Raw genomic sequence first — 23,574 nt, 5'->3', positions numbered from 1 at the left:
TTTGTTTAACTTAGAGTTTAATAGTTTGCGTCAACTAAAACTGTTTTGTATTGTTACGTAGTTTAAGTAAGCTAAGTAAATGTGATTCTAACGGCTGAATTCCCAAACGTCATATTTTCAATCAAGTGTTAGTGTACTTAAATGTTTAAAAACTCAAAGAATTTTTCATTATGCTTTAGGAAAAACACCAAAAGCATATCTAATAATTAGGTTGATTTTAGGATGCCTGTGTATTCCTGGGTACCTAAACTGAAAAACTTCTAGGTAGAGTACCATTTGTTTTGACATTCGTTCGCATTACCTACTTACTAACTAAAAAAATTGTTGTGTGAAAAATGCATTTGTGACGTCAAAATTATTGACGTGGTGTCAATAAAGTTACGATTGGAATGTCAATTGAGAATCAGGGCTTCGGTAAACATGTCCCATCCTAGACAGATTTTAAAAGAGACTAGCCCCTTTTAGCCCCTAGGGGTTGAATTTCAGTCAGTCAGTCACCTTTCCATTTTATATATTTAGATTAGGTAACTAAGTAACTTTAAGTATGACTCCAGTATGACCTAGATAAATAAATTTGCATTTCTTTCTGTTCCAGGTACGTTTTGGATGCAGTTGTTCAAGTGCTTTACTAATGAAGTCGGCGAACAAAAGTAAAGTACTTATTAACAAGTCAACGAAGATATTTTTATCACGATTTTGCTCCTATGTAGATACCTATTTTACTTCTCACCAACAAAGTTTATACAGATAAGACCTTGCAGTTATTAGGGTTCCGTACCTCAAAAAGAAAAAAGGAACCCTTATAAGATCACTTTTTTGTCTGTCTGTCTGTCGGGTCTGTCAAGAAACCAATAGGGTACTTTCTGTTGACCTAGAATCATGAAATTTGGCAGGTAGGTAGGTCTTGTAGCTCATTTAAGGTGGGGGAAATAAGAATATCGTGAATAAGAAGACTAATTAAAGATATTGTGGTCACATCACAAACAAAATTAAAGTTTGGTCATTTACAAAATATGATTAGTATTTTCAAAGTATGATTGATTACTATACCAAATGGAGTATTATATAACACGGCTTTATCAGTAGGAACATTCTAAAATAGATTTTCATTTATTTTTATGCATAATAGTTTTTGATTTATCGTGCAAAATGTCTAAAAAATACGACTGTAGTACGGAACCCTCGTTGCTCGAGCCTGACTCGCACTTGGCCGGTTTTTTTCTGTAGACACAGGTTACTTCGCAGACGTTCATTGTAAATAATAATTATTGTTAATTTTTTTATTGTACTCGCTAAGGCTTTGTAAGCTGTGCACACTGCACACACAGATGAGTCTTCATAAAGTGCTCAATAATGATATAGAGTTAAACTATGTATATCCAATTTTATCGACGATAAACATATCTAATAAACTTAATAAATTATTTACTTACTCAATTTTTTTGTTTTACCGACCTTAACTTTTTTTATGTTTATATGCTGGATTAGGTAAAAATTATATTGATGCATATTTATTTAATCGCCCAGCTGTAATCAGTTTGTTCATGTCTCAATTTCGTCTTAATTTTTTTTTTCAAAAATACGTCCAATTAGTTTCTTTTATCTTGTCATTCATTTCTCCCATAAGTGAACATTTTCCTTGAAATACGTATCTCCGAATACAGTTATTAAAAACTACAAGCTCCTACTTAGTAGGAGACAAGTTTTATTACTTTTTTATTTATCTATATTTATAAAAGGAAAAGCTGACAGACTAACTGGCTAATGACTGATCTATCAGTGGACAGCTCAAACTACTGGACGGATCGGGCTGAAAGGAGATCGCCCGTGAACGGGCCCTCTTTCGTGGCGTCGCGTCAAAACTTAAATTAATTTTTAAAAAATGTGTTATTTTTACGATTATATGTTTTATTACGACTTTTCTTTCACTCTATTATTGAAAATATCCACAATTAAAGTCAGAATCGTAAACATCCATTTATTTTGAAGAAGTATTAATTAAATATAACCTCAATATCAGCAGCATAAAAAATAAGATTTCTTTATAACCAAGGTGAATAAATGGAAATCGTTTCCAGAATATACAAAGGTAGTTATTTGTATACAAAATAAAATTAAAACCATGGTGACAACAATTATATTAAGGGGGCCCAAAGCTCCTAAGAAAATGGGCAATCTCCTTTGGCATGCAGATAGCTATTATGACGTAGACATCCGCTTTGAAACTATATTTGAAAATTCAACCTCTAAAAGGGTAAAATAGGGATTTGAAATTTGTGTAGTCCACGCTGACGAAGTCGCGAGCATAAGCTAGCTATTCATAAAACCTCCCCGTTGATACAACGGCGCAACGGCCAACAAACATCAGAAACAGGAGGAAGTTAGACGTTTAACCAAGTTTAATTCAACAAACTATTGCCACCGTACTACAGTTCATAGAATATTTTCCGCGCGGTAAATTCAGTTAGGCACGAAACTGTGTCCGGTGCCTATGAAGTTAGTGCCGCTTGCAATCTACAGCTGCCGGCGATGCCTCTCCTGGCGACGTATTTCCTTGCATTTCCTTTATTTATATTTTTATACTAGCTGATGCCCGCGACTTCGTCCGCGTGGATTTACATTTTTCAAAATCCCACGGGAACTCTTTGATTTTCCGGGATAAAAATAACCTATGTGTTAATCCAGGGTATAATCTATCTCCATTCCAAATTTCATCCAAATCCGTTCAGCCGTTTTTGCGTGATTGAGTAACAAACATCCAAACATCCACATTTTCACATTTATAATATTATAGTAGGATTTCTGTGTCGTAGATTGTTGGGTAGGATGATTAAATTCAGATGCGACAGTATGTTTTATTAATTACTATTAAGGTCATAGCTCATTAGAGCGACCTGGCACCCGATTTGCACCGCCTCGTTTCGTGCGGTTAGTTTTCTTTATATGGACATAACGCTCACTACATCAACTCCGCAACGCTTGGACGATCTAAAACGTCAGCGGATCGCGTCGCTCGCAAGCTGTCCACGCGCGGGCGAAGAGTCTGCTTGCCTTGCGTTGACTGCTCATTGTCCAACGCAAGGGTTCGCGCTGCCTGCAAGTATCGTGATACGAGTGAAAACCTTGACTCCAGAAGGTCTAAAGCGCCAGGCAAATCGCGTTGCTTTCGCGTTTCTCCGAGAAGGGTCCTGCGATTTGCATATCTTTTAAGCTAACTATAAGGCAAAACGGACTATCGTAGCATTACGTTTCAAAATAATACATAATAGTAGTACCTACCTATACTAGTTCGAGATGGCAATCGGGGAGGGAACGCACCGAACACCTGCACAGCCTCCGCGCTAATCCGGTGCGGGCGAGGGTCCGCGTCGCGTCGCGTCCGGCAGCGCAGCGCAAATGCGTTTGGACTTTAAAATTCTAAAATGCAAAAATATTTATTTGATAGAGGCTAACTTGTAACTCTTCAACTCTCTCTTATTTATCTTTCTCTCTTAACATTCTAATGAGTAGAGACTATAGAGCCCAGAAGAGACTCAGCACAAGTTACTTTTCTCAAAAAGCAAAATATAGCGGAGCGCTACAAAGTAGCATATGTCCGTCTTCAGGATGCAAGCTATCTCTGTCCCAAATTTCGTCAGAATCGGTTATGCAGATGGGCCATGAAAAGGTAACAGACAGACAGACAGACACTTTCGTATTAATAATATTAGTATAGATGTTACATTGCCTACATTCGGTACTAAGTTGATTTATGTATTTCTAAAATTACGATAAACAGACAATACTCTAAAATCTAAATTATGTACTTCTTACCACATAGCACATTAAGTTAGGCATGAAACTGTATGGAAGCTTACTATTTCTAAGTAGTTAGTGCTCTTCGCAATCTGCAGTTGCATTCGACGACACTCCCGGCGACTAATTTCCGACTGTGCGAACTTCCTTAATTGTTACATTTCTCATTTGATATTTTACATATATCTCGCTACGGATGTGTGGTACGAAGTTTTCACGACGGACCGCAAGTCTAAAAGTAATGCAAAGAACATTGTGAAAAGGATAACAATATTTTTACACCTTATCAACTTCGCTTAGGTAACAGATTGTGTCCTATCTTATATTTCCTATCCTGTGTTATCTTGATTCTTACTTTTACTTATCTACTATTCATGAACGAAAAAGTTGTAATCACTTTGTCTCAGTGACTGAAAATTAAAAAAAATTAAAGTAACATAATATTTCTATGGTGTCTTGATAGGTATGTCCTGACATCAGTTTTTACAATATGACTATTTGAACTTGAAACAATAAATCGGAATAAGAGTACAACAAATTGATGATAATATTTATTTGCTTACATTATATATTAATTCTTGTGCTATTTAAAATAGGGTAATGGACTTATCATGTCTATACCGGATACTATAAATTATATACTATAAATCAATGTTTTAAAAAATCACCATTCCGTATTCGGAATCGTTTCGGAACCATCCGTTCCGTATTCGGCACCGTCAACAAGGCACATTGACTATTCATATATACTTTAGTCTTTAGCTATATCGGTAAATGTGTTGCATATAATGATTAGAATAGAATAGAATAGAATAATGTTTATTCGAGGTACATAGGTGGTACATGGTGTAGGCAATATCGTCCTGTACAGCAGTGCAACACCTCGAACAGGTAGGCCACTCAGCTTGTGTTGAGACGTGTCGGGCCCCTCAGACACAAACCTCTATAGCAAATATCTGAGGTACCAGACGCCCCAACGCTGATTTTCACTGACCGCCTTTTATGCCTTTTAGCAAGATGCTGGATGGGATGGTGCATGCGGAGGTGGGCCCGGTATACTACCGGGACCTGGTCTCCTCGGAGGTGAACTTCCGAGGACTGCGGGAGTTCGCGCACGCGTGGCACAGGAGAAGGAGCTGCTTGGAAGTGCGGCAGCGACGACGGAGAAGAGGACGCGGAGAGCAGGAAGAGGAAGAGGAAGGAAGCGAGGAGGATGATGACGACGCGACGAGCTCAAAGGAGGGAAGCGAGAGTTAGGTATCCAGATACGCAATGACAGGAGAGGATGTGGGAAACAGGAGACACCACGAACGGCGACGGGAATCTCCCGTATCTGTGACGTCTGCCCCAGAATGGGGAGAGTGACATAATGGGGACAAGGAAGCAGAAAGGAAAGAACTTGTAGGGAGTCAAGAAGGCGCCCCGGGAAAGAGCCACCGAGCAAGTACCGAACTGGCGCCCTCCCGCGTTTCGGCCCATATAACCGCGAGGTTGGTGGGGCCATGGGTGGTGGTGGGTTGACCGCCTTTTATATCACCCAAACGTCAGTGGCATAGAATATGTAAAGTTGGCGAGTAAATTGATAAATAGAATGAAATACTTAGTGTTTAAAGTTTTTAAATTTAAAGTGATTTAGAGCATAAAAGAAGAAATAAGAAATAAAACATTTAAATAGATGTTGTAAATTGTAAGAATAGGAAAATTGTAAAGAAAAAATAAAATAAAATAGGATAGCTCGCAAGGTGTAGATGAGAAAGTAAAATTTGGTAAAATAAATAAATTAAATTAATTTTGACTAAATCTGTAACTTTTTCATATTTAAAAGATGTTTTTTGAATTTCACTGTAAAAGCGCCGGAAGTATGATTAATCTCATTACCTTAAAAAGTGGTCTTGTTTTTATCCTGTATATAGAGCACATACACTTACGATGTATATTCCGGTCCGACTCTGATCGTTCCACTTTTGGTGTGAACCGTGCGAAAGTTTTTGTCACACGGCTGGATTGGCGCGGAAAAGCTTTACGTTTACAATACAGGAATTAATTAATGCAGTCTGACTGTAAGTGGAGAGTATAGGACATAGGTACACATCTTAGATACGAATAAAAGGAAAAGGTGATTGACTGTCTGACTGACTGATTGATCTATCAACGCACAGCTCAAAGTACTGGACGGATCGGGCTAAAATTTTCAAAAATGCAGATAGCTATTATGACGTAGGTATCCGCTAAGTAAGGATTTTTGAAAATTCAACACCTGTGGGGGTGTAACCACAAATTCACGGTTTTCAGATTTTTTCCCGAATGTCTACTATAAGACCCTACCTGCCAAATTTCATGATTCTAGGTCAACGGGAAATACCCTTTAGGTTTCTTGACAGACCGACAGACAGATAGACAACAAAGTGAGTTGAGGTACGGAACCCTAAAAATTGGTGACCCTATCTGACCGTAATAAGAGTGAGACACTTCCGGGAAATCCTGACATATGGCGACCCCACGTGACACGGGGCAGCAGCACCCGGTAATCCAGTCATTACCTAACTCCCCCCTTTCTTTTATTGTTTGTTTCACCGCTAATAGGTCCTGTCGCTATCCCGGGAATGTGAGCATTAAACGATAATTTCTGTTTGGTACAGTTATAAATGCTAAATAGTTTTCGATTTAGTTTGGTGTCAGAATATAATATAATAGTATACTAGTGCGCTTTGACTCTTAGTTAGTTAGTTAACTTAGTTGAAGTTAGTTCCAGTACTTACCAACCAGACAGTTTGTAGTGCACATATAAATGTAAGGTTATTTTCTTATCATCTTAAATATATAAAAGGAAAAGGTGACTGACTGACTGACTGACTGACTGACTGACTGATCTATCAACGCACAGCTCAAACCACGGGACGGATCGGGCTGAAATTTGGCATGCAGATAGCTATCATGACGTAGGCATCCGCTAAGAAAGGATTTTTGAAAATTCAACCCCTAAGTGGGTTAAATAGGGGTTTGAAATTTGTGTACTCCACGCGGACGATGTCGCGGGCATAAGCTAGTCTAAATATATAAAAGGAAAAGGTGACTGACTGACTGACTGATCTATCAACGCACAGCTTAAACTACTGGACGGATCGGGCTGAAATTTGGCATGCAGATAGTTATAATGACGTAGGCATCCGCTAAGAAAAGATTTTTGAAAATTCAAACTCTATGGGGGTGGAATAGGGGTTTGAAATTTGTGTAGTCCACGCGGACTACACAAATTTCATAAATAAATAATTTTGTGCATATTTACATTAGATGATGCTCGCAGCTTCGTCCGCGTAGATTTTTGGGTCTCTGTTGCCTGGTTGGATGAAGTAGGGTCACTAGTAGGTAACTATAGTTAATCTAAACTTATAATTTTCTTAAAATAACAACATTTTTGTAAAGGTAAGATTCCTAGTTTAGTTTTATAAGAATTTTATCTAGGCCTTGTGTAAATCAAACGTGATATTTCTCGGATTAAATATATATTTTGTTATCATTCCGATATCGATAGGCACTTACATTGACGTTCGCTGGCGTCCATAAATTAAGGAATAATTTAAAGTGTTTAGAAAATATTAAGTAGGCACATTTATCTACTAAGAAAACTTGTAATTTTTTTTAAAGTAGGTAAGTTTACTGAACCGTACGACTTCAAAGCGTAATCATCGTAAAGTGTGTCTGTGTGTGTCTGTCTGTCTGTTCTGCTAGCTTTTGACGGCCCATCTGTTCAACCGATTTTGATGAAATTTTGTACAGTAATAGCTTGCACCACGGGGAAGGACATACCTAGGCTACTTTTATCTCTGAAAATGGAAGAGTTCCCACGGGATTTTAAAAACCTAAATCCACGCGGACGAAGTCGCGGGCATCACATACATATCTAATCTATTAGTTTTATAAAGAATGTACTACCTACTTTGTCAAAAAATTTGTATGTCAGTGTTTCTAATTCTAATTTTTCTTTATCTGAAAGAAACTTAATTTTTACAGTTTAACGTACATAGACGAATCATCCACTAGCAATAGGTTGTAAAATAAAATAAACAGTCGTGACTTAGCACACACCATGTAAAAACTTTAATCAGAAAATATTATAGTAAACTTGGCTCATTGCATAAATTGCTTTACTCCGCAATGAAACAGCCCATATCCCACAGCTGAGTCACGTACAGCTGGCCGCACTTACCTAACCCTTATTACAATAGTCATAAAGGTTATGTTAGTGAGTATGATTTATGGCTAAGTGTATGCGTGGCGGACTGTATTGGCAGATGTTGTAATTTGACCCCGTCTCGATAACAATAACGGTGGACCCCACTCGTTTGTACTGAGACGCTTGATTTGAAAGGTTTCGTGTTAGAACTTGTGTGTAATTAAAAGTTAAAATATTATTTCCAGTGTACTAAAATAAATTAATGTAAATTCTGGCGAAAAAAGAAGGGGTTCGTGGGTTCGATTTCCGTCGTTAGGTCTAAGTCCGCAATTTAAAAAGTAGGCACGTATAGTCCGCGACAGGTCGAGATGGCAATGGGATATGAGGCGGGGGGACGCCACGCACACCCGCACGTCACTCGTGCTCGCCCGCACCGGGCTAGCGCAGTGGTTGTGCGGTTGTGCGGGGTGTTCCCTCCCCGACTGCCATTTCAACCTGTCGCGTACTATACCTAACAATGGAATTACACGTAGCATTAGCCATAAAAACTCGAATAATTTATCTATATTCTGGAATACACAACATGTGACCATTATAGCAGCAACCCGTGTTTCAACTTTCGTTTTTATTATCGATGTGGTATTTTTTTTCCAGACAGCGGAGGCTTATGCCCAATTTCACGAACATCCCCTAAACAAACACATAGTTAAATGACCGCTAAGCTAAAAGGTCCCCTAAACCAACCCTTAACTAAAATTTGTTTTCACGAACGCAACAGGCCCCTAACTATGGGACTCCTCCATATGTGACAGATTTTTTACGACGATAGTGCTTGATACAAAGTTGTAGTTACCGGTTTTATCGGAAATGATTTATTTTTATACAAAAAATACGTATTTATGTTTTATTTTAACGAAGAAATATTTCTTTTGTATTTTGACCGAAACATATTATCATTTTATGTGAATATATAATAAAAACACCTTACTTTAAGTCTATGTTTGACAAGTCACTGTATTTGACACTCTGTTTAATCTGTGGTTTGACTTGGTTTAGGTGATTTCGTGATTTCATTTTGTGAAATACATAATTAATAAATAATAATTCCCCAATAAATAAAACGCAAACTTTACCTTTTTAGTTAGCTAGGTACCTGTACCGTATCTACCGTTAGGGACTATCCCGTTAGAGGACGAAACTGCCCGTTTATGATGTCTGGTGCTTTGCGCAAGTTATTGCAAATTGTTTACTTAAGTTAGTTAGGATTTCCATTATAACATTTTATAGTAAGTACGTACTAGGTAGTACTTAAGCTTTCCAATTTATTGTTAATCAGTAACGGTTTAGTTTTGAGTTATTTTTGTGGACCAAATGTACCTGGAGTCCCACGCCCTACTCCTAACGTTCTTGTGCAATTTGGATATATAAACCTTACCTTTTAAGTTGTAAATATATTCTCACTGCTATACTCACTGAGTTACGAACACATTTAAGTTATTTCATTTCTAACTCATAAATTCCTGCTCTAAATACCTATCAGTTTTCAAAGTTTTTATTTTATTATTATTATGGCCGATAAAAGAAAGCGATCCCAAAATTTCACATTTGATGAAAAAGATAGATTAGTAAAGCTTTTGGATGTTTTTAAAGATATTATCTTAAATAAAAAGACGGATGGCACAACAAATCAAGCGAAGAATGAAGCGTGGGTTAATTTGTGTACACAATTTAATTCCACAGGGAGCACGGCTAGGTAAGTTATTTTATTTATTTATTTTATTATTATTTTTATGTACCGAAATTGTAGTTACATAGTAGTAATAAATTAAGTTACATTGGAAATGCTTATCTCTAAATAGAGATTGCTTCCAGCTTTCCATTCACGGTTATTGATAAACATAAACCTTGCTTACAAGACATTAGCAATTTCGTATGTAATGTGTGTAATAAAGTTTTTATTTTACTTACTTGATTGAGAAGTATCTATCTATCTTCTCAATACATTAACCTCTTTATCTACTACTAGCGAACCGCTCCGGCTTCACACGAATATCTTATTACAATTTTAGTTGGGATCTCTCATTTTTTGTAATTAATATATAGCCTATGTCACTTAGGAATAATGTAGCTTTCTACTGATGAAAGAATTTTCAAAATCGGTTCAGTAGTTCCAGAGATTACATCCTAAAAACAAAATTACAAACTTTACTTCTTAATATTATAGTAGATAGTATTGATAGTTATACTGAATTGCCTTTAATAATAGCCTATCACTAACATTTCAGAAGTAAAGAATCCCTTATGAGAGTCTGGGAGAAAATGAAGACTGATGCAAAGCTCTACAAATCACGTAGCAGAAGCAGTTACACTGGCACAGGAGGCGGCCCATCATCTTTTAACGCTGACCCAATACTGGAGCAAGTGAGTGACTTGATGGGCCGAGGATGTACAGGCATAGCTGGTGTCCAAGACTCAGATGCCGACCAACAAAGTTCATCTAATCCAATCCAATCTGAATCCAGTTCATTACCAATACTTGGTGATGAAATGATGGAAGTTTTAATATATCAGGATGAAAATGTAAGTGTTTGAAGATTCTCTAGTAACTATTATGTATATTTAAAGGAGAAACTGTCTGATCTATCAACAAATAGTTGAAACCGCTGAAGTAGTAATCAGGGCAAACCTTGTTATCACTACCCATAATATTATAAGTGCTTGTTTGTTGGTTTGTCCTACACTCGCACCAAAACAGAGTAACAGTTTGATCTGATTTTATGCATTATGGAAATTCAAAGAATTCCCACAGAATTTTTAAACACCTAGTCGCATACAAAGTCGCGGGCATCAGCTAGTATTGAATGATATACTAGCTTATGCTCGCGACTTCGTCCGCGTGGACTATATAAATTTCAAACCCCTATTTCTCCCCCTTAGGGGTCGAATTTTCAAAAACCCTTTCTTAGCGGATGCCTGCGTCATAAAAGCTATCTGCATGCCAAATTTCAGCCCGATCCGTCCAGTAGTTTGAGCTGTGCGTTGATAGATCAGTCAGTCAGTCAGTCAGTCAGTCACCTTTTCCTTTTATATATTTAGATACAAGCAAGTTTTGATAATTTCTTTACTATCAGTCATTTGATGGAGGGATGTGATGGACAAAAATGGGACAATTTTCAATACAGAAGTCTTTCACTTAATGTCAAATTAGTATAAAGTTTCTTACCTCTATATATCATAATAAAGATACGGTACCTCTAGAGCCTAGGGGCTACAATTGTCACAGTATCTGGGTCTGTTTTGTATGGGAGTCGACCCACAATATGAATATATACTTATGCTGTTTTGTTACAATTTTAGTGCAGTACAAGCAATATGGAAAATATAGAAATAAAGGAAGGCAGTGTTGGGAATCATGATGTTGATGAGATTGCTACAACACCATCATTGTCTCAAGTGTTGAAATCCACACCTGTATGGAAAAGGCGACGACCAGTCCTAAAAGAAAATAATGACAAAGCTGAAGCTCTTTATACATTATGTGGAGGCTTCAAAGAATTAAATTCTAGAAAGGCTATTGCGGAAGATTTAAAAATAAAAATTTTAGAAGAAGAATTACAATTTAAAAGAGATTTGTACCAGCTGCAGTTGGAGACAGCTAGAAGGGAATTAGAAATCAAAACGGAAATATGCGACCAACTAAAACGTATGTATTTTATTTAATGGTGAAATAACAAAAATATGCATTTTACATAAATATTCATTCATAAGTTTGCAAAATATTGAGTCATTTGATTTCTGCGTGATCCATATGTTGATGATGCCCTGTCAGAAAGTGGCATGTTTATTTGCCCCCTAGTAATTAGCGCCGCCAGATCTGGAACATCATCATTATTCACAGGCTGTTGCTCATTTTTTAATATGCATATATTATGCAAGATACAGCAAGCTATTATAACATTAATAGCATTGCTTAAAGCTAAACGAATTCCAACTGCAAGTACAGGAAACCGTCGTTTTAACACACCATATTGCCTTTCCACCACATTTCTGGTTTTAATATGGGCCTCATTATATTTTCGATCTCCACTTGTTGTAGGATTTAGATATGGTGTCAAGAGATGAGGCTGAAAATAAAAATATTTGTTAGGTATTATCCATACTTCCATACTAATATTAAAAATGCGAAAGTGGTGTCTGTCTGTCTGTCTGCTAGCCTTTCACGGCCCATCCGATCAACCGATTTTGACAAAATTTGGTACCGAAATAGCTTGCATCCCGAGGAAGGACATAGGCTATTTTTTATCCCGGAAAATCAAAGAGTTCCCACGGGATTTTTATATGGCATTTGGCCAAAACCCTTCTCACTCTGAAAGGAGACCCGTGCTCTGTAGTGAGCCGGCGATGGGTTGATCATGATAAATGTAAGCTTGATGTAAAATATTTCTTTTCTATTCCAGGTCATACCTACAACGTTGGTAATATATTTGGAATGCCTGCAAATGGTCCTGAAAATACCTAATTGAATAATATACTTTTCCATTAATTAAATATTCTTTACTATGCATAATCTTTTTATTAATTTTACCTACGCTATCTATACTTGTTAAAACTGTAAAGTTGGTAAACATTGGTTATATTGGTTGTACTAAAAAAAATTAAAATCAAGAAGTTTTCCTTTCTTGGAGCCCATAACACTTTTTTTTAATTGTTGTCTGCCTGTCTGTAATTTTTTGAGCTGTATAATGTAAGTAAGTTAATATCTCCAGGTCTACTGAATGAATTTATTTTAGTTATTTCTTATTTTACCTTTAAGGGATAGCCACTATCTCCAAGTAAATAGGCATCTCCATACTCTCCTCTTTCAAATTTTCTATAAATGTTACTGTTCTGGTAAATCGCTGAGTCATGTGTTGAGCCTGGCCAGCGTGCAACAACATCCTGCACCAACAACTTTGCTGATGCAATTGTTTGTACGTTTATGGACATATAGCCTTTTCTATTCCTGAATAATTCTGCATCATCTCCACCTAAAGATATAAATAATAACTTTATAGACTTTTTAGAGAAATGAACTTTCTAGTGAAAGAAAGTTTGATCAAAATGAGGAATTTACCTGGTGACTGAATTTTGACATGTGTACAATCAATACACCCGAGTACGTTAGGGAATCTAGCAATACCATAGAACTCTAGCTTGACTCTGTCTTGTTCTCCATTTGTATCAGGAAATACGATGAATTCCCGACGTAGGGATACGATTGCTCGAGACACTCTCTTTACTATCCGGCTGGATGTAGCCAAACTAGTACCACCCATATCTGCCACAGCAAGCAAGTGATTCCCTGTGGCGTAATATCTTAAAGCTATTAATAATTGATTTATGGGTGGTATGGAATTGTTCCTGTAAAAAATATAAACAAGTACAATTTTGTAAAGTGAGGCACAAATCCTACATTATTAGTAAAGTGTGCCTAGATAGAGGTATGGCCAGGGTAACAGGGTACCTAGGTAATGTCGGTTAGCACCAAACAGACTCAATCAATTTCCCTTCAAAATTTACCGTTAAGTGGGAAATAAACTACCTACCTAACCTTTTATGCTTTTATTTCGTAGCTTTTAGGTAAGTGTGTACCTACACTAGGTAGAAGGTTTTAATATTTCACTACACTTAATAATATGGCAGCCAGTAACATAATAAAACCCAGATTAGTATCCTAGGTGCATTAAAATTGTTTATATAAAATTGATTATATTAAAAACTCACCTATTATCAGGAAATTCCAAAAGATGTTCAATTTTTTCCAACAAATATAACGTCGTTGATTTGGATAACCTAAATCTTCGAAAAAAATCTATTTCATCAAAATAGTTAAAATAGTTTGGTCGTTTTCTATATATTTTAGGTCTTCGACTACGATTTATATCAAATATTGTATCTACCGTGTCTAGGTTATCAATAAAATCAAATAAATCAGTGTCCATCTTGTCTTCTTGAAGTCACTTTTAGTTATGTGAAGGTTTACGGGACCAACTATCCATCTCCTAAATATAGGGGACCGTTTAGTCAGTAAGGGACTCTTTAAAACTGGTGAAACGAAAAGAGTCCCCTAACTGGCCCCTATATATGCTTATGGGTCCCTTAAATCTTATGGGACGTTGGTGAGATTGGGCATTAGTAATGGGGTCCCGTTTTGTGGCACCCTTGGATACGGAAAAGGCTTGACTAACTTACTGACTGACTCATCAACGCCCAGCCCAAACCCTTGATCTAGAAAGCTGTTTTACATAGAGGTTCCCTTTACAATGTAGAACAGAATAAAACGGGATTTTTCGAAATTTCCACGGGAGCCCGTCCGCGAGTGGTCTTCTTCTTCTTTGTTAGCCCTTATTTATCCATTGTTGGACATCGGCCATTCTTCCCGGTGTTGGGCGAGCCTTTTTTTCCGTGGGGAAATCCTCATGGATACCATCCGCGCCCGGGGAGGCACGGAGGTTATGTCGGACTCTTACCGACTAAAACCCCACGATGATCCACGCATCGCCTGGTGGCTGGGCTACGGGGCCATTCGCGAAACCCAATACAGTTCCTACACACCGTCTGAACACGAAGGTGCGCCTACCGACTCGAGGACTGGTTTCTTTCCGGACGACAGACTCCGCGTGTCTATCGCCCAAAAGCTCTTCTCAAGGGGGTAGGCGGCGGTCGTGGGCGACTCGCCGACGGTGTTTGGCGAGCCTCTTCAAGGTTTTCCCCGCAAGCTTGGTCACTAATACAAAATGAAAATTCCATATGGAATACTTAATAGGTACATGCTTGCCAGTGTTTACTTTAAAATGATTTAACATAGTTGTGCATGATAGAAAAATCTATGCATTTATTATAGTTAGTAAGGTTTATGTTAAAATCGCTAGTTAACCATTCAATAAAAAAATAAAATAAAAATGCTACGTAATTGCTCAACCTAGAACGCAATAAATACAGCCTGCCATCCCATCCTGTCCTTAGCCTAGAAACAATTCCTGTAATTTATTACTAACACCTTGTTACTGTATCGCCAGGGAAGTAACACTTCTTATCGATAACGGAGCGGCGCGGTCTAATGGGGCATTGACGGGTTTATAATGAGCATGAGGACGTGGGAAATTGATAAGGGCTGAAACAAACAAGACGCGCGACTGCAACGCGTCCAACTCCTCTCTTAAGGTGCGTTTCCACTGAAGCGAAGTGGAGACCGTGTTTTTGACCAATCAGATTGCTCAGAGCTGATAAAAAAGTTATCACGTCATGTAACAGTACATGATTGATCTATTGAACATATCTGCGCTCCGTAGTAGTTCAGTGGAAACGCAGCCGTAGGGTACCTGTCAACTGTAATACAAAGAGCTCGCCATTCGATGTTTTGGCCGTGGCTAGTTACCACCATACCGGCAAAGCCGTGCCGCCAAGCGATTTAGCGTTCTGGTACGATGCTGTGTAGAAACCAAAGGGGTATGTGTTTATTATAAACTGCCATACTCCTTCCAGGTTAGCCCGCTTCCATCTTAGATTGCATCATCACTTACCACGAGGTGAGATTGCAGTCAAGAACTAACTAGTATCTGAATAAAAAATTAAAAAAAATCGTAAGACAAAAGATTAGTCGAATATAAAAACTATTTGGCGATGATTTAAGCTTTCGTCTAACGACTATAGTGAAGAGGTTGTGTCTGTCCATTGGTAAACTATTTGTTCGTACCGCACGGGAAACAAAAGCTATCTTACCCTAGCATAGATACCGTTGCACCTCACTTCATACCACTGTAAAGATCGATAAGTCACCTGCTACACAGGTAGGTCTTTTTACTGTGCAATTCCTTATTACCAATCGTATTGTGTCGACCTATTGTTTAGTTTCTACTGCGCGTTGTGTATGGTTTAAGGCTTAAATTCATAAATACTTATGTCATGTACGTATTCAGTCTCGTTGCTCGTTGCCCGCTTGTCTCCATAGGTCGATAGTGTTTACATTGTCAAGGCCATACATATTGTATAGGTGCAGCGTGAGAACTTGTGAGATTGTTGGCTAACGTCTTGCCAGCTTGTGTCAGGTTATTTCCATAACCTATACCCGTCTCAATCGATTTCCTACGGTAAGTTAAGTAGCTTTTGTATCTCTAACTACCTGACCCGCCCCGGCTTCGCTCGGGTGAAATTTACAAAATCGGCGTGGGGGTATAGTTTTCAAAAACCCTGAAATAGACTACGCGGCCGAAAGTGATGAACATCGGCCTTTAGAATGACATTTCATCTTTGTAGAGCGTTGTCTTTGTCCCTCATATGACGCTTTGTCGGTCTAAACGACCGAGACTCCATTTGATATAGTTATCTTACTTTGATAATTGAAAATACTAATTATTAGTTCATGAACACCATTTTTTTTTTTGTGTGATGTAACCACAAATTCACGGTTTTCAGATTTTCCCCCTAATGTCTGCTATAAGACCTACCTACCTGCCAAATTTCATGATTCAATGAGGCAAACAGGTAGACAGACTGGCACACAGACAGACAACAAAGTGATCCTATAAGGGTTCCGTTTTTCCTGAGGTACGGAACCCTAAAAATCAACGAACGCACTGGACTGGTCCTTTCTGTGAAATATGTAACTGACCGCTAAATTCCAGTAAAGTCTAGTGTGGTGGATCGGTTGATCAGAGACCACAGCGGGGAGGGGTGAAGTAAAACACCTTTTTCTTGTTAGGCGGACGGAAGTCCGCTCGCCTCGAGCCGTAGAGTGGAAGTGCGTGTCGAGCACTGAAAGTGCCCGCTTTTATTCGGTCGGAGGCGTTCGAAATTCCGAAACTCTTTATTGAAAAAATCATACAAAGCAAATTTGTGTGGTGGGGGTAAATATGGCTCCCAGTCTAATCTTAACAATTGAAGCGGTAACTTACAGCTATGGGAGAGTAAGTGTTACACAGTTTTGGTAGTATTTTAATAAAAATGCTTATGTTAATTATGAAAGGAGATGGCGATGCCTCTATACATTTTTAAAAGGGGGTGGCTGTTTGCCCAATGAGTAAGTATATAAAATTAGTCTTAAAATGAAAGAATTTACATTATTTCTTATGTCCTATCTAGCATCTTACAAGTAGGTATGTACAATAAGTTCTATTTAGTATCTAAGCATGCATCTAATAAGTAAGTATCGAAAACGAGTGTTCATACAGGTTTTTCTCTTATCTTTGATTCGATATATAATTTAAATAGATTTCTACTATGGTAACAAAATAATATTACATTACACAGCATAGTCTGGGAAGAGGTCCCGCAAAGTAGATTTTAAACATTGTAGGTACATAAAAAATGGCAAAAAAAATGACCACCGCGAGCGTAGGTCTCGCAATAGTAGCGATTGTATCGAGCTATTAGCTTTTAATCTCGTAAATGTAAAAAATAGATAAAAGTTGCCCGGCGTGAGCGCTAGTCTGGCAAAAGTAATGTTCCTAGCGAGCTGTTTCGATGTCTCGAGCCAATGGCTGTTGCAATCTTCAACAGTCTCCCCCTCGTGCGAAGATGGAATCTGGAGCACCATTATTTGCGGAAGAAGATTGTGTGATTTTCACCAGGCGGGAAGTTGATCTCTTCAGTATTCCGGCAACAGTACGGACGTCTACTATTCGGATTACTCCGTCTGGACCGGGATAAGTCTTCACGATCTCGCCTTTTGGCCAAGTACCACGGGGAAGAGAATTGTCTATGATGATGACAATGTCTCCAATGGATGGGTTGATGAATCCACCTTTGCCATTGTTATATTTTGGAGTTATGGTAGGTAGATATTCTAGAAGCCAGCGTTTCCAAAAGTGGTCGGTAAGCCTTTGTACTGTCTTCCAGGTAGTCAGCCCAACAAGTTCGCTGTCGGTAAAATCGCCCATGCGATGAGAGCCGCTTGATCGCCCGATAAGGAAGTGGTTGGGGGTCAAGCTTTCTTGCTCATCTGGATCTAGCGAGAGGTCTGTTATTGGTCTCGAGTTTATGAGATGTTCTGCTTCCAACAACAGCGTATGCAGTATTTCTTCTTTTGGGTGTCGAGTATTCAGAGTTGCAGTTAATGCAGTCTTTACTGATCGCACTAGTCTTTCCCATGCTCCGCCCATGTGGGGGGCTCCAGGAGGTATGAATTTCCATTGAATTCCTTTTTCTTCTGTTTTTTCTATCATTTTGTTGAATTCGTATCTAAGTTCTTTATCGGCTCCAATGAAGTTGGTTCCGTTATCACTGTATATGACTCTTGGCGTCCCTCGGCGTGCTATCATGCGTCTCAGGGTGAGTATCATGTTGTCGGTTGACAATGATGTTGCGATTTCCAGGTGCACGGCGCGCGTCGTTAGGCATGTATATAGTGCCACCCATCGTTTATCGGTCTTTCTTCCGATAGTAATGGTTATCGGACCGAAATAGTCTACAGCTGTACACGTGAACGGATGCTGTTTCTGTTTCAGTCGTTCTATTGGTAAGTCTCCAACTGGTGCTGCAGCAGGGATAGCTTTGTGAGTTTTACACCATTGGCATTCTCTTGCTATTAATTTCACAGTGTTTCGCAAAGATGTCACGTAGAATTTTTGGCGTATCTCGTTCATCACGGTGTAGTGGTTGCCATGGTTGTACTGCTGGTGGTAGTGTTTCACTATTAGTCGAGCGATTGGGTGTTTCCCGTCAAGTATAATAGGTTTTTTGTAGGAGATCGCTATGTCTTTAGCAGCAGAAAGACGAGTTTGCAGATGCAGTATGTCATTTTCTATGACGGTGGTGAGTCTTCCAAGGCGTGATGTTTTATTGAGGCGTTTATTTTCTTGCAGAGTTTTGAGTTCAGTCTTGAAACTTTCGTTTTGGATGGCTCGGATTATCAGGTTCTCGGCCTTTTCGATGTAATCGTGTGTTAGCTTTATTCTATGCGGGGTTGCCGGTTTGTTTTGAGTTTGATTGGTCGGTGGATTTTGTCGCTTCGTCTTATCTTTATGAGGTTTCCAGCTTTTGTCTTTCGTGATGCGCTTCGTAGCGGCGGTGCTCTCGGTTTTCTTGGTAAGTGCTTTAAAGCGGTCGACGCTTTGCAAGAAGCGGGCTGTGGCTCGTAGGTATCGTGTCCATGATGAAAACCTTTTTACATCAAGTATCGGCATTTCGTTGTGATGTATTGTTGCGACTGTTTGTACTTTTTCTTCGCCCGTAGGTAATAAGGAACGGTCGCTTTTATCTTGTGGCCATTCTTCGGAATCGTATTTCAGGAATTCGGGTCCGTTGAACCATCTGTGATCGACATTGAAGTCTTTAGGTGGGTTTCTGGTGGCATCGTCGGCTACGTTATGTTTCGTAGGTACATATCTCCATTCGTTGGTTTTAGTGAGATCTTCTATTTCGGCTAGTCGGTGCGCGACGAACGTTTTGAAAGTGCGTGGGTCAGATTTGATCCATGCTAGCACCGTACGTGAGTCTGACCAGAAATATCTCCTTTTGACGGAGTTATCCATTTCGTTTTGAATGCTCGAGGCTAGGCGGCAGCCCAGCAGTGCGGCTTGGAGTTCTAGTCGCGGTATCGAAGTTGGCTTGAGCGGGGCGACTTTTGCTTTCGCCGCTATGAGTTTGACGACGACTTTGCCTTGTTCGATCGTTCTCCAGTATGTTGCAGCTGCGTAAACATTTTCGCTGGCGTCTACGAAAGTGTGTAGCTCCCCCTCGTCTTGGGAATGTGTGCATCGTGGTATGTTCAGGTCTTCTAAGCATTCTAGGGTGTTTACCCATTTTGTCCACGGTTTTATCATGTCTTCGGGTATGGGGTCGTCCCAGCTTATACCCGTGCGCCATAGGTGTTGTATAAGCGTTTTTCCTTGGATGAGGACCGGAGTGGCTAGGCCCAAAGGATCGAATACCGACATGACGGCGCTTGCTACTTCTCGCTTCGTAGGCGGCCGTAAACCGTGTATCACATCTTCCGGCGTGTTGCGGAGATTTAGGGTGAATTTCAAGGCGTCGTTGTTTATTTGCCATATCATTCCTAGAGTTTTTCCGTATTTGTCATGATCGCCAATATGTTTGTGCTCTGGTTGGTCAGTCTCTAGGTCTTTGATTGCGTCTGGGTGGTTCGATGTCCAACCTCTCAGCTCAAATCCACCGCTTTTGTGAATTTTGTCCACTTCGCGGCTCGTTTCCAAAGCTTCTTCGGGGGTTGCGAAGCTTTGTAGATAGTCATCCATGTAATGACACCTTTGTATTGCGTTCACTGCTTTTGGATGTTTTGATTTAAAGTCTTCTGCGTTCCGGTTTTTTACGTAGATCGCTGAGCAAGGCGACGATGTTGCTCCGAATATCAGGGATTTCATTCGGTACTCTTTTGGTTCCTCGCTTTCGGTCTCTCGCCAAAGAAAGCGTAGGCTGTCTCTGTCTTCTTCGCGAATTATTATTCGCAGGAACATTTCCTTTATATCGGCTGCTACAGCCGTGGGTCCTTGCCTGAACCTTAATAAGACTCCGAACAGGGATTGAAGTAGGTCGGGTCCGGCCAGTAGGGCGTCGTTCAGGCTCTTTCCGTTTGTCTTTTCGGCGGCATCAAATACAACCCTTAATTTTCCCTTTTGCGGGTGTATTACAGCGAAATGGGGTAGGTACCAGGTTCGCGGTGATGTTGGTGTTGTGGCAGCTGGTTCTGCGTATCCGTTTGCCAAAAGGTTTGTAATCTGTTTGCTGTAGTCTATTTTGAATTCTGGGTTCTTTTTAAACTTGTTTTCTATGCCGTTTAGTCGGCGCAGTGCGCTTCGGCGGTTCAATGGCATGGATTCGTTGTCTGTTTTCCACAACAGTCCACATTCAAATCTGCCTTCGGGCAATCTTCGAGTTGTTTTTTCAAGTATTGCTAGTGCTCGTTCTTCGGGATCGTTTGTTGGTTTTTTGGGTGTTATTCCCAACGAGTCCAGACTGAAGTGAGATTTGATTAGTTCGTCTATATCCTCAGTTTTTTTTTCAAAGGTGTGATTTGTGAAAAGCACTGGTTTGGGCGTTTCCGTCTTGAGCCCGTGTAGGATCCAACCCAGGCTGGTTAGCGATGCCACTGGTTTCGTTGGATCGCCTGCCTTGAGGTCCCGTGTTACTATTAGGTGCCAGTTGTCTTGGCCGATTAGTAGCGTGGGTGGCGAGCCGTCGTATATGAGTTGGTCTTCTATATCTCTGAGGTGAGGGCAGTCTTCGATGTCTTTTTTCGTTACAGATTGAGGTCTCAGATTCAGCTGGTTAATGGTGTGGGCTTGCAGGTTTTCGTAATTCCTTGAGCACAAGCCTCTTATTCTTAATTTACATTGTGAAGATTGTTCGGTCCTTATCTGGTGGCCACTGATGCCTTCGATTTGTAGGCTTCCTTTGGGGCCTGTGGCTCCTATTTGTGAGGCGACTTCTTCTAATAGTAGGGTGACTGTGGACCCTTCGTCGAGTAGGGCTGTCACTCGCGTCGACCCTTTAGGTCCGTGCAGTTCTACTGGTACGATTTTGAGAAAGGCTCGTGATGTGCCTATGTGGTTCACTGATACAATTTTATTTGTTTCCAGTTTTCTTTCCTGGTGAAGAAGCTCGTGGTGTTTCCGGCTGCAACCTTCTTTTGCGCATTGTTTCACTTTGCATGATAGATGCCTGTGGTTTGTTTTTAAGCATCTAAAACACATTTTTAATCGTTTCACCGTCTCCCATCTATCTTTCACGGGTTCTCTCAGAAAGGAGTTACATTTTGTTATGTCGTGTGCCTGTTCGCACAAGAGGCACTTTTCTTCGTCGATTGCGCAGGCGGCTAGCACTATCTTCATTTCTTCTTCGAATTCGCTGTCGTAATCGTCGTCCGACTGCTCTGACTCACTTTCTATTTGGACGACGTTGACTTTCGCCTTTCGGAATGGGCGTTTGTTGTTTTCTGGTTTTGATCTTGAATAGCTTGGGCCAGGTTCGTCGAAGTCGTTCGACATTTTGGTTAAGAATTCGGAGAGCAGGCTGAGGGTAGGCTCTCTCTTTCTGTCTGCTCTAAACTCCTGCCATCTGAATCTGACTAGCGTATTCATCTTGTCGATGATTTTGTCGGCTATTTCGGTGGCATATAGATATTCTGTTCGGTCTAGTTGTTTGATGGTGTCCACTGCATTAAATACTGCGCTGGCGAAGGCTCCTATACCTCTCAGGTCTTCCGTCATTTTAGGTAGCTTGTGTAGTTCAGCTAGTAGTCCCTTTATGATGTATGTTGGTTGTCCGAATCGTCTTTCCAGTTCCTTCAGAATGTTGTCTGGTGTTGAACTCGTATATAAGAGTGACTTCACTGCTTCTTTGGCTTGTCCTTTGAGGGCTCTTCTTATTCTAGCTATATTCTCTATGTCCATGAAGTGTGATGCTGTGCTGGTGAAATGTTTGCTAAATGGGATCCAGTTGATGGGATCCCCGTCGAAGTATGGAAGGTCGCTCATGTAGGTTGGTGGTTTTCTAGGTGCGACTTCTATTTTGTGTTGTTGGAAGGCTTTCATTAGGTTTTCTATTCCGGCATCGTTCTCGCGAGGGGTCGTTGGGTTTTTGTTGACCCAATTGTTTACTCTCTCGATCTGTTCTGGGTCTTCCTCTTGGTCAGAGCTGTCTGCTAGTTGTGCTAGCTCTAGTCTTTTTTGGGCTAGCTCGGCCTCGATTTTTGCTGCCTCTAGTCTTTTTTCCTGGGCTTGTATGCTAGCTTGTAGTTCGGCGCGTCTGCTTACAGAGGTGCGTGAACCAGCTTTTCTTCTAGATTGTTTCTTTTCCATAGTTATAGTTTCTTCTGTGTTTTCCGTTTGGTCGGTACTGGCGGTTCGGTCGGAGTCTTCCGTGCTTTTTGTGTTGCCAGTAACGTCCGTACTGTTAGTTTGTGTTGATTCTTCCTCGGATGAGTCCTTCTTGGCCTTCTTGCTCCTTGTTTCGACGTGGCTCATCTTTGGTCTTCTTTTCCCTACGTTCCCTACGTCCCTACGTTCCCTACCTCCCTATCGGCCCTATCAGACCTGTTCGAGTGGTCCCGAGGAACACGCTCTCCCAGGGATGGAAAGTGAGGAGTGGGTAGGGGTAGGAACCGCCCAGCAGAGAGTAACACGCGGTTGGTGTGCGCAGGTAGCGAGAGGAACGCTCGACTACCCTAGTGCGGGCCCTCCAGGAGGCCACCAACTCACGTGCACCGTACTGGCGCGGTCGGACTGTTCCAGACTAACAGCCAATGAAGGCAAGCTGGCAGTATCGTCCGGTATACTGCTCCCGCCGTGAGGCGTTGACTTAACTGTCTGCCGTTTGGCACCGTTAGGTGGCAGACAGAAAAGCGCGGTAAAACCGCTTAGGGTGTTCGCTGTAAAGAAACGACCTCCCCAACAGGCTTCGCGGTCTTCAGCGGAACTCGTCGGAGCCCCACGTCAATGCACCCGCAGCGATGGGTCGATACCTTTTCTTGTACTTCGAACTGTGAAGGTCTTGCGGAGCGAAGCGATCTTCCCACGGTTGCGGTCTTCGGCGGTGCTCTTCGGAGCCCACTTCAATGCACCCGCAGCGTGTTGGATTCCTCTTCCTCTGCTTGTCGGCCTTCGAGTCTG

At 40.4% G+C, this 23,574-nt stretch overlaps 3 protein-coding genes and 1 long non-coding RNA gene across 4 annotated transcripts; 1 reads left to right on the top strand and 3 right to left on the bottom strand.

The window, feature by feature from the left end:
- Positions 1-2,938: 2,938 nt before the first annotated feature.
- On the bottom strand, positions 2,939-3,954 carry LOC138403951 (uncharacterized). Its single transcript, XR_011238077.1, has 3 exons — positions 3,858-3,954; positions 3,280-3,417; positions 2,939-3,094 (listed from the first exon to the last, which is right to left on the bottom strand). It is a non-coding gene; the product is annotated as an uncharacterized lncRNA (long non-coding RNA).
- Positions 3,955-9,247: 5,293 nt separating this feature from the next.
- Positions 9,248-12,536, top strand: LOC138403936 (myb/SANT-like DNA-binding domain-containing protein 4). The gene is made up of 4 exons (XM_069506288.1): positions 9,248-9,722; positions 10,255-10,549; positions 11,327-11,672; positions 12,427-12,536. The coding sequence occupies exons 1-4, from the start codon at positions 9,538-9,540 to the stop codon at positions 12,486-12,488; spliced, it is 888 nt and encodes a 295-aa protein (XP_069362389.1). The 5' UTR covers positions 9,248-9,537; the 3' UTR covers positions 12,489-12,536.
- LOC117992704 (putative nuclease HARBI1) lies at positions 11,657-14,141 on the bottom strand. Its single transcript, XM_034980414.2, has 4 exons — positions 13,733-14,141; positions 13,083-13,369; positions 12,776-12,996; positions 11,657-12,093 (listed from the first exon to the last, which is right to left on the bottom strand). Exons 1-4 carry the CDS (start codon positions 13,948-13,950, stop codon positions 11,731-11,733), a joined length of 1,089 nt encoding a protein of 362 aa, XP_034836305.2. The 5' UTR covers positions 13,951-14,141; the 3' UTR covers positions 11,657-11,730.
- A 3,358-nt stretch (positions 14,142-17,499) lies between these two features.
- On the bottom strand, positions 17,500-22,929 carry LOC117992703 (uncharacterized). The gene has a single exon (XM_034980413.1). The coding sequence runs from the start codon at positions 22,927-22,929 to the stop codon at positions 17,500-17,502; it is 5,430 nt and encodes a 1,809-aa protein (XP_034836304.1).
- Positions 22,930-23,574: the final 645 nt, after the last annotated feature.

Source organism: Maniola hyperantus, chromosome 22, assembly GCF_902806685.2.
Source record: "Maniola hyperantus chromosome 22, iAphHyp1.2, whole genome shotgun sequence".
NCBI lineage: Eukaryota > Metazoa > Arthropoda > Insecta > Lepidoptera > Nymphalidae > Maniola > Maniola hyperantus.
The sequence above is the reverse complement of the archived record's forward strand: the minus strand, read 5'-3'. Positions and strand labels throughout refer to the sequence as shown.

Excerpts from the sequence above, each read along its gene's own strand:
- LOC117992704 (XM_034980414.2), bottom strand. The coding sequence starts at position 13,950 with ATGGACACTGATTTATTTGATTTTATTGATAACCTAGACACGGTAGAT. Across the intron at positions 13,370-13,732 it reads TTGGAATTTCCTGATAATAG|GAACAATTCCATACCACCCA; the intron begins GTGAGTTTTTAA and ends TATTTTTTACAG. Across the intron at positions 12,094-12,775 it reads ATAGTGGCTATCCCTTAAAG|CCTCATCTCTTGACACCATA; the intron begins GTAAAATAAGAA and ends TTTTATTTTCAG.
- LOC138403936 (XM_069506288.1), top strand. The coding sequence starts at position 9,538 with ATGGCCGATAAAAGAAAGCGATCCCAAAATTTCACATTTGATGAAAAA. Across the intron at positions 9,723-10,254 it reads TCCACAGGGAGCACGGCTAG|AAGTAAAGAATCCCTTATGA; the intron begins GTAAGTTATTTT and ends CTAACATTTCAG. Across the intron at positions 11,673-12,426 it reads AATATGCGACCAACTAAAAC|GTCATACCTACAACGTTGGT; the intron begins GTATGTATTTTA and ends TTTCTATTCCAG.
- LOC117992703 (XM_034980413.1), bottom strand. The coding sequence starts at position 22,929 with ATGAGCCACGTCGAAACAAGGAGCAAGAAGGCCAAGAAGGACTCATCC.